Here is an 11740-nt window from a genome sequence, read left to right as displayed (position 1 = left end):
TTGCTTGCAAAAACAAGGTGTCACAACTGCAGCTCTCCTGCCAGCTTTCCCAGCTGAGCTCCCGGCATCTTCTGGTGTTTCTTTCCAAGAGAGAAAAGCATCAGAAAATCCTTCCCTCGTCGTGAAGCAAAGCCAGGAGTTACACACAGGGAGGCAGCAGCCTGAAGGAAGGGCCAGGCGGGCAGTTTCTAAAGCTTCAAATGTGTCAAGATATTTCAAAATTCACATGTACGCATGTGATGCAGTTTTATATTTAACAGGATGACTTTGAGCACCCAGGATGCCTTCCATTTTTGCTTTAAAAATCTATCAAGCCAAGTGCAAAGAGGAGGAGAGGTGGAGTGGGTGGGAAATGGGGAGGTCGAAGTACCCGTAACACCGTGGTGGTGGTGGTGGGAGCCCTGGTCCTGGAGCAAGACTCCATGTGTTCAGGGATATGCAAAGGAGATTGTCTCCACCTCTGGGAACTTATAGCTAAGGCTTAAGATTAAAAGTTGAGCTTTTTTCATTTCTGCTTCATGCTTGTGTGAACTTCACTTTAGGCCTCAACTCTGCTTTTCTTCAAATTGGTCTCGAAATTGCTATTGACTTTAAATGCTGCAAGATCTCACCCATAAATTCTCTTTCTCCCATCTGTAAAACAAGGATGGCAGGATTTCTGTGCCATCTGCGGTGCTGTGAAGCTGAAAACAATCATCATTTATAAAGTGCTTTGAGCTCAAATGGGAGGTTCTGTGTAAAGGCAAGGCTTTGCAGAATGAAATGTTCCTTAATGTGCCAGTTGCATTTGATATCTGAACAAGGGGCTGGGTTGGAAGTTTTGGAAGAACAGTCTGGCGATGCAGAGGTAGTGCTCTAGCTGCTAAATGTCTTGGTTTATTTGTGTTGGTCAAATGCTCCTGTTCATCGTTACAAAATTAAGGGACAGAGAATCCAGTGGCTGCACGTCCCACAAAAATCAGTATCCTACATCTTGAGCACCTCTAATCTTAACAGCCGCGATTCTCAGAGATGGTGTGACTCTGGCCACCAGCTGGTGATTTAACAGCACATGCGTTGCAGATAGGAAACTCGGAGCCACAGTCACAAGTGTTAAGCCTTTCCGAGTGCAATAGGATGCATCTGATGGGAACAAAAGGATGTTTGTTTTTATCCAGCTTTGCAGGGCGTAGAAGGGAAGCTGCCTAACTTTTGCCCCAAGAGCCACATTTGCCTTATATTTGCATAAAGCTGAGGGCCAAATTGGTACAACAAAGAGCAGATTGTGGCCAAGCACAACATTGTAAGGTTAAATAGCGCGGTTCCCAGCAAGTAATGCACAGCACGCGTGGCAAACCAGTTGCAGTTGCCCGGGCTGAGCTAACACATGGCTCAGGTCAAGCACTTCTGATGGAGCCACTGGTCTCTCCTTTTGCAGACACAGGCCATCAGACCCGCTCCGTCTCCAGCCGCCCCTACTACAGTTTGCCCAACAGCAGCCATGAGAGACGCTCGGTCCTCACTATCACAGAGCCGCCGCGTTTCCACTCCCAAGCCAAAGGCAAGAACGTGCGTCTGGACGCTCACTCCCGCAAGGCCACACGGAGGAACAGTTTCTGCAACGGGGTCACCTTCACCAACCGGCCCATCCACCTCTACGAGAAAGTCAGGCTGAAGCTGGTGGCTGTGCACCACGGCTGGAGCGGGGCCCTACGCTTCGGCTTCACCATTCACGACCCATCGCAGATGAGCTCTGACGAGATACCAAAGTACGCCTGTCCGGACCTAGTGACCAGACCCGGATACTGGGCCAAAGCTTTGCCAGAGAGGTTTGCTGTGAGAGACAATATCTTGGCCTTCTGGGTTGATCGTCATGGGAGAGTCTTCTACAGTATTAATGATGAGGAGCCAATATTGTTTCACTGTGGTATTAAAGTTTCTGGTCCTCTCTGGGCACTCATAGATGTCTATGGAATTACCCATGAAGTGCAAATACTAGGTAAGTGCATTTTGGCCCGTGGCTTGCTCTTCTAGTTGCTCTTTCCACAGAGGTATGATCATGTAGAAAAGGTGCATGATCGATCTGGTTGATCACTTCTGTGGGACACTTAAGAAAACTAATTTACTGTTGGTTTTGTACCTCAAATTAACCAGTTTTCTTTTGCCAGCAGTGGGGATCCAGAAAGCAGTATATTTCAGAGATGTTAGTGATGGAAAGTCCTAAGGCTGTGCATTATAGCAGCCATGTGAAGGGATAAACGTAAATCTTTAGATGTAACTTTACCCACCTTCTTCTGAGCTAGATGTGCTGCTATGGCGTAGAAAAACATGTTGCTGCTTTACAGCAAGGTCCCAGGCACTGAGGAGACAAAGGTGACCAGTTCTGACTTCCCCTGTTCTTTCCCAGCTACCAGTTACTGCCAGTCCACTGGAAAACTACCACACATTCCCCAGGAGTTTCCTGGCACGCTTCCCCCGCCCCTCTCTCAACTCTTGGCCTTGGTCCCCACCTAGGCTGGCAGTTTAACAAGCCGTATTTGCAGACATAACCCGGCTTATCCTTCCCTTACACGTGGGCATCACTGTGTGTCTGTAAAGCACCGGCCGCAACACAGGATGAAGCCCGCCAGCTGAAGAGTGATGAGAAAATGTCATGCGAGCTCCTGTGTGCTTTGGGATCCTTGCCACCAAACACCACATCTCCCCTCACCCCTAAGCAGATTGCTGCATTCAGGTGGTGCCTGGTTGATTTACAAGCATCATCCCTGGGGAGGGCTGCAAGAGGGGATGAATTTGTTCCCATTAGCAAACCGAGCTGATTGCCATGGAATGATTTTCCTTTCATGACTTTTATGGCATTGAAATTTCAAATGAATTCAGTGTTAGATGGAGTGCCTACACCACAGGGAATCCTTTTAAAATACAAGAGCGTTGCCCTTTCCCGGAGGCTCCTAGGAGCTGATTTAGTTTTAACAGCCAAACTAAGCTGCACCTGCTCGAGGGGATGGTGCCTCCATCCGCACACTGAGCAGACACCAGCGATAAGCTGTGAAATGGTTAGACCAGTGGGCAGGCAGCTTCATCACATATTCTTCCGAATGGTACTGATTTATTTTACAGGTGAGAAGGCTACACATAAACAACACTTCGCCATGGCTGTTCTGCCTCAAATGTGTTAATTAAACCTTACTAGTAGCTTATCTTGTAATTGCAATTGCGACACACTCCAGCCTCTGGTGCTCATCACAGAGGTGAAGGAGCGTTTGCTGCGTTGTCCCATGCAGCTGCTTCACCAAAGCAGTCCTTCTTCCTCATTAGATTATACTTAGAAAAAAACCCCTCAGCTTATTTTTGTCCCCCACCCCGCTGTCCTGCCTGCAGCATCCAAGCGTGCAGAATGAAAGACTCAGCCTGAGGGCACCTGTACTCTGTGATTTTTCTTTTTTTTTGATCAAAGTACCAAGCCCCACAAACTGCCCCAGGAATCAGGTCGATGCTCAGCCATCTGGGGCACCAGGGGACCCAGCCTCCTTGCTACAGATGTGGTGGTGTCATAGCAGACATGTTTGTTTCTTTCTCCCAAAATTTTGCAAGTCAAGAAGGCTGTGAAATATAGCGCAAATACAGATGCACAAAATGCATCTTCCAGCATCATGAAGCTTGGATTTGTCTTACTCCTCTGTGGGAGCATTTCTTGCCAGATACCCTGTGCTTGCTAGAAGCAGCTGGTCCAGCCATCAGTCTACACTGGTGGTCTCTCCTGCATGGGCTTCTGAGCAAAGGCAGCCTCTGCTTTGCAGCTGCTGGATGGATTTGGGTGGTTTTCCTTCTTTGGTAAAAGCCTGGTGGTCTTCTCCTCCAAGGAGCAGGCAGTGTTGGTGCTGGGATGCTTCTCCCCGCTCCATCTTTGGGAAGAACAGGAGCCTGCTTCATTCACGGACACTCTCAACTTCCATGTGCTTTGATTTTGCTCAGCCAGTTAATGCCTTACCTTTGGAATGAAGTGTCCAAGCTGTCCTGAGCAGTGCTGGAGGTGGAAGGAAGGGCACTCCCGAACCTTCCCATGCCTTTAAATGCTCCCTGACCTGGCATGGCCAAGGTGAAAATCTGGGACATTAATTAAGACTCAGCATCCTGACTTTCTCTTTGCTGTGAAAGGGGAAAATAACTCTCTACTGTAAAATTCTTTGTAGCACTTGCATCAAGTAGCTTTTGTGACAAGCTCTAAATTCAAAATCTCTGCAGTGGTGTGAACATCCCTGAGATACAAGGCTTGAAATCTTCTTGTAAAATGACCTCTGTTGGACACACCTGTGCCTAGACATCTCACAGCTGTAAGGCAATGACAAGGAGTGTGAAAAGAATATCTATTCATGCTTGTGCTCCTTCACCCACCACCGTGTTGTGGATTTGGCTTGCACAAGACCTTTGGACAACAAGATGTTGAGACGGTTCCTTCTTTTACAGAGTAAGCTCAAAGCTATTAGACCCATCTACTGAGAAAGCTGTAGGACCACGCTGGTTTACAGCTTTTCCCAGTTCATCAGTGCAAGGAGCTCCCAGATTATGTGGGTACTTCATAACACTGTTCTCTCCTCAGCTAGTGCCAAGATGCAGCTATTTCTCTGCCTGTTGCTTGCTCCACATGCGACTCTCCACCCCTAGCTGTTCATTAGTGGTTGACCTCTGGCTAATTTTCCCATTGTTTTTCCATTCCGAGGAACAGAATTCAGATAATCTGTAGGCTGAAATAGTAACAATTGTAACCATAAAAGTAGGCAATTGTATCTTGACTCTAATGTCCCTTATCACTGGGTTTATCTCACAGATAGCATGTTTGCAGAGACCATGACCACTGCCCGTCTCAGCACTGCCCGTCTCAGCACTTGCCTTCCACAGAGCAACCATGATTCAGCCAACTTCAATAACAACGAACTGGAGAATAACCAAGTGGTGGCCAAAATTGCAAACCTAAACCTAAGTCGGGTACCAGGACTTGCGACAGACAACCACATCATCCCCTGTTGCCCAAACCGACGGCAGCGTGCCCAGGGGGTCCCAGCCTTCCTGGACACAGACCTGCGATTCCACCCCACCCGTGGACCTGATGTCACCTTTTCTCAGGACCGGATGGTTGCATGCACCAACTGGCAAGAAAGCAATAGGACTTTGATGTTTTCTGACCGGCCTTTGCACATCGGTGAAAGCCTCTTTGTGGAAGTAGGACATCTTGGGTTGCCATACTATGGGGCCCTTTCATTTGGCATCACCTCTTGTGATCCGAGTACTTTACGGACAAATGAGCTCCCAGCAGATCCAGACTTTCTCTTGGACCGCAAGGAGTACTGGGTGGTTTACCGAGCGTTCCCGGTCCTCAACAGCGGCGACATTCTCAGTTTCATGGTCTTGCCGAATGGAGAGGTGCACCACGGGGTGAATGGAGCCAGCCGAGGAATGCTAATGTGCGTGGACACCTCACAGTCTCTCTGGGTGTTTTTTACAATCCATGGTGTAATCAACCAGCTCAAAATACTGGGTAAGTGCAGCCAAAAGAAACGATAACGGGGAGCACCTGAGTGGTGACATTGCCTGGGCCAGAAGGGGAGCTATGGGTTTGCATTTGCAGTGTTGCCTTTAGGAGGTGGTCACTGATGTGAGGAAGCAGCTCCTGCTCTCACCTTGTGTTTGCAAACAAGAGTGAGCAAGACATGGTAGCTGTCACACAAATGTAAGCAGCCTTTTCCCCCAGAAAAGGATGAAACTTGAGAGATAAAATAAGCAGCAGGTAGGGAGGCAGGGATGGCTGTGGTGGGGGACAGCTGGTTTTCAGAGGGTTTGTTTTTAAAAGGGATTCTTTATAAACCCACTATTCCAGCCAACAGGTGTTAAAGTCCTGCCTTGGTAAGAGCGATGATTTCTGTGAGTGCAGCTCTGGTATAAGCACGTGTGTTGATGGACAGTAATCGCTCCCCAAGCACTGCCACAGCTTGGGTATCAGATGTCACTTTTGATCTATTGCTGGTGACCGGTTACAGTGCTTCTCCTTTCCTCTTGTTAAGGATTCTGTTAGAAAAGCAGATGTTGATGACTTTGTAAAGCAGATTTTTCTTATTTAAAGCAATGCTGTTTCCTAGCTGCCCCTGATCTGACAGTGAGACAGTGATAGCTTGAAACCCTGTTGCTGGCGAGATTGGCACTGCAGGGAAGTGACTTTACACCCAAATGATGGCTGTCAGATAACCTGGTTCTTGATTCCCTGAAGCACTGAGCAGAAATTGTACAATGGCATAGCAAGGTCCAGGCCCTGGAGGTCACATCCAAAATCATGCACCTGTATCGTTACTAAGGGGCAGCACTCAGCACCTGGACTTTACCCTAAAGCACCCTGCACACTTGGGGTGGGAGTGACTCACGGGGCTGAGGGGCATTTAGCTGGGGTTTGGATGTCCATCGGCCCCACGGCGGGCTCAGCTCTCTCCTGTGTTTGCAGGCACTGTGCAGTCCAGCCCAGTGACCGTCTCTCCCTCAGGATCTCCCGGCGGCTCGCAGTATGACAGCGACTCGGACATGGCCTTCAGCGTGAACAGGTCATCGTCTGCTTCAGAGTCATCGCTTGGTAAGGAGAGCCTAGCCCTTGGCACCGGGCCATGCCGGCTACACCGAGACAGGAATCCAGGCTGATAGATGATGCTGGGGCTACAGAAGACAGCAGGGCAAGGTTATGGGGGAGATGTTACATCTCCTGCAAGGCCAACAGAAATAATTGGAAGAAAACACAAAGCGATGGGAAGATTTTCATGGCCTGAAGAAGGGCTGCATGTTGCTTCCCACTTTGTCACTCTGTCTAATGAAAGTGGTCCCTGTGGGGCTGCCCTTGTTGCAGCAGCAGTGCTGCAATAGCAAGGGGTGCGGTATCCTGTCGGGGGGGTCTTACAGCACCCAGATCACTGCTTTCTGCACCATCAGGGCTCCCCTGCCAGAGGGATGCCCACATAATCGCTCACGTGCTGGTGTTTGGGTCTCAGGCAGAGACTGAAACCTTGCCTGGTACCATCCCCTATATGTGCTGCTGTTGTGCAGTGCAGCAGCCGCCCGGCACGGCTGCTGAGATGCAGGAGCACCCTGCGTGGAGCACGGCTCCTTCGGGGGCAGCGGGGCTCTGCACACCCACACCATGAAACGGGTGTGCAAAATCACAGCCCTGCTTGGGGAAGCCCAGGTGAGCTGTGCTTGCCTCATCTGTAGAAAAAGGATGGCAGGCTCTGCCCAGAGTTGTACCTCTGCTACCAGTTGAAATACACCAGGGTTTGTTTGGCCAAAAGAACCAGACAGTGACTAAGGAAGGAAGAGCCTTAAAAATTGACTTGAGTGTGTGTGTTGTGTCAGGTTTGCACCGTCCTGGTGGCTAAATGATCTCATTCCTTCCTCCTCTTTTGCAGTGACTGCTCCCAGCTCCCCCCTGAGTCCTCCCATCTCTCCTGTCTTCCCCCCTCCAGAGCCATCAAGCAGCAAGAACGGGGAATGTACCGTTTGCTTTGACAGCGAGGTGGACACGGTGATCTACACCTGCGGACACATGTGCCTCTGCAACACCTGTGGTCTTAAGCTGAAGAAGCAACTCAATGCCTGCTGCCCAATCTGCCGACGGGTCATCAAAGATGTTATTAAAATATACCGCCCTTAGCACCCGCCTCGGGCTATAGGAAGGGGGAACGCCGCTAGCAGTAACCATGCCTTTCCGTCCCTGCTTATGGGTTATCGTGCTGGTCAGTTGTTATCAAGTGGCTCGTTATCTGTGTTTCCTTATTTGACTGGTAGGGCACAATTCAGGGATAAAATTGAGCTGAGGATCATGTGGGGCCCAAAGGCACGGCTGCGGTGCCAGCCAGGCTGTGTGCCCATGGGCAAATCCAGGGAATTGCGGTCTGGACCCAACCCAGCTGCAAATGAGAAATTTCCCGTGCAAAGGCTCTTTTTTTCCTCCTCATCCTCCAGAGGAGACTCGCTGTGGGGCAGGTCAGGAAGGAGAGGTTGCCACTTGGTCAGTGCTGGGTGCCACTGGGCTTCCCGACCTCGAAACCCCAACAGCTCCGGGCTGCTGCCGGGTGCTTTGCGCTGTGGTGGAACAGAATTAGGACAAGGCCCAGTGGGAGGGTTCAAAGTGGACAAAACTGATCTGGAAATGTCCTTTTCAACCGTGTAAGGGGGAACTAGCTAAAGGCAAAATAGTAGCACGGCCAGATTCTCACTTGTTTGGGTTTTGCCCCCCCTGAACAGGCTTCTGGGGCACATGGAGAAGCTGGTCTGGACTTAGATAAAGCAGCTTTTGCTTTCTGTGGCAGAGCAGGGACTTTTGGCGAGGGAGGCTGAGACCCAGGGAGGAGCCATGGGGTAGCAGTGAGGAGCACAAGCCCACCAAGAGCCCCAGACAACCCCAACTGCTGCAGCAGCATGGGCAGTAGCCGTGGGCCGTTCAGGCACTGCCCGTATGTCTGGCTACTGAAGCCCTAAGTTGCAGCCTGTGGATGAGAGGGCCGTTTGGATGGGCACACTGCAATCCTGGCTTAGGAAAAGCATAGGGCTACCACCATCTGCAGTGATGGTGTTTGTCACCTCCAGGCACACACGCCTGCATTTTGCTCTGCTCCTCTTCGCAGGCAGCGTAGCTGCCGTCTCACACCGTCCTGCCTGGCTCGCTGCCCCATCCCTTCCCTTGCAGCCAGCCCCGCAGCAGGGCTCAGCCTTCCTCCTGACCCACCACAGGGATTTTTTGGAGCTTGTGATGAGAAATTAATTTCTGACCCAGTCCCAGTAGGCTCGCCTTTTTTCTGGGGACTGTGTATGTGCTGATTTTACCTGCTCTTTCTCCTGCCTTTCCAAGTTTCCCAGCACAGCTCCCAGCTGCCTGGACACTGAGTCCCAACAGTAGATGAGAACTTGTTGAGATGAACAGGGATCTCTCTCTCTCACTTGGCTTTACTTGGGAGGAGGAAAGAAAAAGGCTCTGGGGCTATTATTAGATGTTGGGACTTAAAAGGTAAATGGGTTTCAGCTGTGATATTAGACAGCTACAAGCAGCAGCAACCTGGATGAGCCGGGCAGCATCTGAGCATGCAGCATTGGGGCTGGTGCGAGGAGCTTGGTGTCGTCCTCCCTGCAGCTCCCACAGGATCTGCCCTCCATTTTCCATTTGTTCGCCTTCTGCCCACTTGCATGGGTCCTGTCCAGTCCTTCAGCCTGAGCCTGACCAGTTTCCAGCTGGTCCAGGTTCATAAAGAGGGGAAGAGAAAGGACGCAAATGGGAGGATGAGAGAGGGGCTAGTGTCATTCTAGCTCGGTGATGATGTGCCACCAAGTGCAGAAGAATGGCTTTCTTCAGAAAGGTGCAATTACCACATTTTAGTCCGGAAAAAAAAATAAAATAGAAGCCCCTGTACATTTCAGGGCTTCTGGGCACAGAGGGGCAACCTGACGTTGTCGGTGTCTGTCACCTCGCCTCGCCATTGACTCTCTCCTCAGAGGCACCGGTAGCCATGGATGCGCTGCTGCCCCTTGGGGTGCCACTGCCTGGGTGGTGTTTTGGCGGTGCCGGTGGTGCGGCACTTGGTTACCGACTGGCACTCAGCCCTGTCCCAGCCCCGCTCTGCCATCAGGGAGAGCACACCCAGGGGAGCAGCTCGTCCTCCTCCTGCAGCGGGCTGTGGCTGCCAGCGCACAGGGCACGGAGAAAACTTTTCTTGTTTCCTCGAAGAGCTAATTAATATTTTAATTAAGTGTATAAATGAGAGGCTGCTGGAGAGTGAGATCTCTCACCCATTGCCCTGCTGCATCGGCATGAGAGCCTGCCGGCTTTGCAGAGCCCTTTTTGGAAACTCTGGCTCATGCCACTGGCTGGGCCGCCGCCGAGCGTGCTCAGCCCTCAGCAGAGCCACCGGCACCGCGACTGCGGCATGAGTTCTTACACCTTTGCAAAAGGAGGCAGCGAGGGCAGCTTTCCAGCAGCTGGAGCCTTGTCCAGACCTCCAGGCTGTCCTCCACCCGGGGACTGCAGACATTGCCTTTGCGGAGACCTCCTCGGTCCCCTGTTTGCAGATCAGGGTCTGGCTGCGGTCAGTGGGCACTGCACTAAGAGCATGATGATGGCAAAGTATGTGAGCATGGGATGAAAGGCCTGGTGGGTTAGCACCTGCCTGGTGAACAGGCTGCAGCGAGAAGCCTTTGCATGATGAGGAATTTAAGGAAAGTTGTCTGGATCCACAGCGAGCAATGCTAGCTTGGATCAGGTCTGGGCATCCCTGGGGCTGCTGTCCCCGTTTCAGGGATGCCTGGTCCCTTTCGGGGGCTGCAGACAGCTACGTGCACAAGTAGAACAGAGCCCGTTTGCTTGGCTGACATCTCAGGTCCTCAATGAGCAGGGCTAGTTGCATGCCTGGGGAGGGGTGGGGTTTTTTTGGTGTAGCTCTCTGTTTTTTTTTTTAGCCAGCAAGGAGAAATACCGAATCCACCCAAGGCTGTGTTGAAGCTGTTCAGGATGCATTGCAGAGGTTGACTTCTTGCTGTAGCAGCCAAGACCAGTTTCCAGAAGGGCAGCATCCAGCAGGGCCAGCAAGGGAACCAGTTCAGTCAGGGTCCTGAGTGCGGCCGTGCAGCAAGCGGGACATGAGAGCAGTGGATGTGTCACCCTGCCTATCTGAGAGCAACAGGAATTTTCCAAAATAGGCCTCTTAAAATTTCCAGGAAAAGGTAGCCTCTTACAGATTTAATTGTTAGTATTCGTATTGCTATTTTTTTTAAAAAGTCCGATGATATATGATTTGTACAGAAGATCTGTTTGTGCCTTATAAGGGTGTCTGTGCACTTTTTATCCTTTTTAAAGCAACTTTTAAAAAGAAGAAAAAAAAGGGGGAGAAAACACCACAGATCAATGGTAGTTTTATAGAATTTTGTGTTCACTGAGAATCCTGCTTTTTTTATATATATATATTAGAGTGAAAAAGTGCTTATTTCCATGGATTTCCCCCCTCCTCTCCTCCTAACCTATTTGTTTAAAAATTTAAAAAAAGGAAGAAAGAAAGAAAAAGAAGAGATGGGGGAACTCTTTTACCTTCCCCCTTTCCGAGACAGTTACTCTCTTATCGTTACCTTTATGATTCAATACTGTGACCTGTACATCATGTTTAAGCTGAATCAGATTTTGGACCTCTGTATTAGGCTTTTCAAGGAAATCATTTGGGGGACCAGGGCGGGGAGGGGGAGGGCATCGCACGAGGGAGGGAACTGCACTTCTACACGTCAGTGCTCTATAGCGTTGTGTTCAGTGCTGTGTGTTTTACTTTTGTCCATTTACCTGTTTCACATTAACACAATTTTACTTGTTTATGAAACAAATAAAACTTTGGCTTGTAAAGGGCGCTCCCGGATGTTTAAAAGCACTTGACCTGGAGGGTGAGCAAATCCTTTATTTCCAAAGCGTGGCAATACTAATACATAGAGGCAGAGCACCTCTGGTCAGCTCAGGCACATAAAAAAAAAAAAAAAAAAAAAAGAAAAAAAAAGGCACTTTAAATACTCCGCATGAGCTTTGCTTTGCTCCTGGGAGATCACTGCAGAGAGGCTGCTCCGTCCCTTGATGGGCTAGGGTAGGGGGATTCCTGGCTCATTTAACCTTGCAAACCCTGACAGTTTGGCTGGCCACTGCAGTAATAGCAGGGTGTATTTTAGGGCTACAGAGGTGGGGGGGCCTTGTGGCAGATGCCCTCTC

General features: G+C 50.2%; 1 protein-coding gene across 1 annotated transcript; it reads left to right on the top strand.

Moving 5' to 3' along the window:
- Window positions 1–1417: 1417 nt before the first annotated feature.
- NEURL1B (neuralized E3 ubiquitin protein ligase 1B) lies at window positions 1418–7663 on the top strand (the record flags this gene model as incomplete). Its single annotated transcript, XM_009697518.1, has 4 exons — window positions 1418–1978; window positions 4808–5515; window positions 6470–6595; window positions 7419–7663. Coding segments are annotated over 4 exons (1640 nt in total), but the record flags the coding sequence as incomplete, so codon positions are not given.
- Between the last annotated feature and the right edge of the window lie 4077 nt (window positions 7664–11740).

Source organism: Cariama cristata, unplaced genomic scaffold (assembly GCF_000690535.1).
Source record: "Cariama cristata isolate BGI_N322 unplaced genomic scaffold, ASM69053v1 scaffold21973, whole genome shotgun sequence".
In the NCBI taxonomy this organism is placed as follows: Eukaryota; Metazoa; Chordata; class Aves; order Cariamiformes; family Cariamidae; genus Cariama; species Cariama cristata.
Note: the sequence above shows the minus strand (reverse complement) of the source record. Positions and strands in the feature narration are given on the sequence as shown.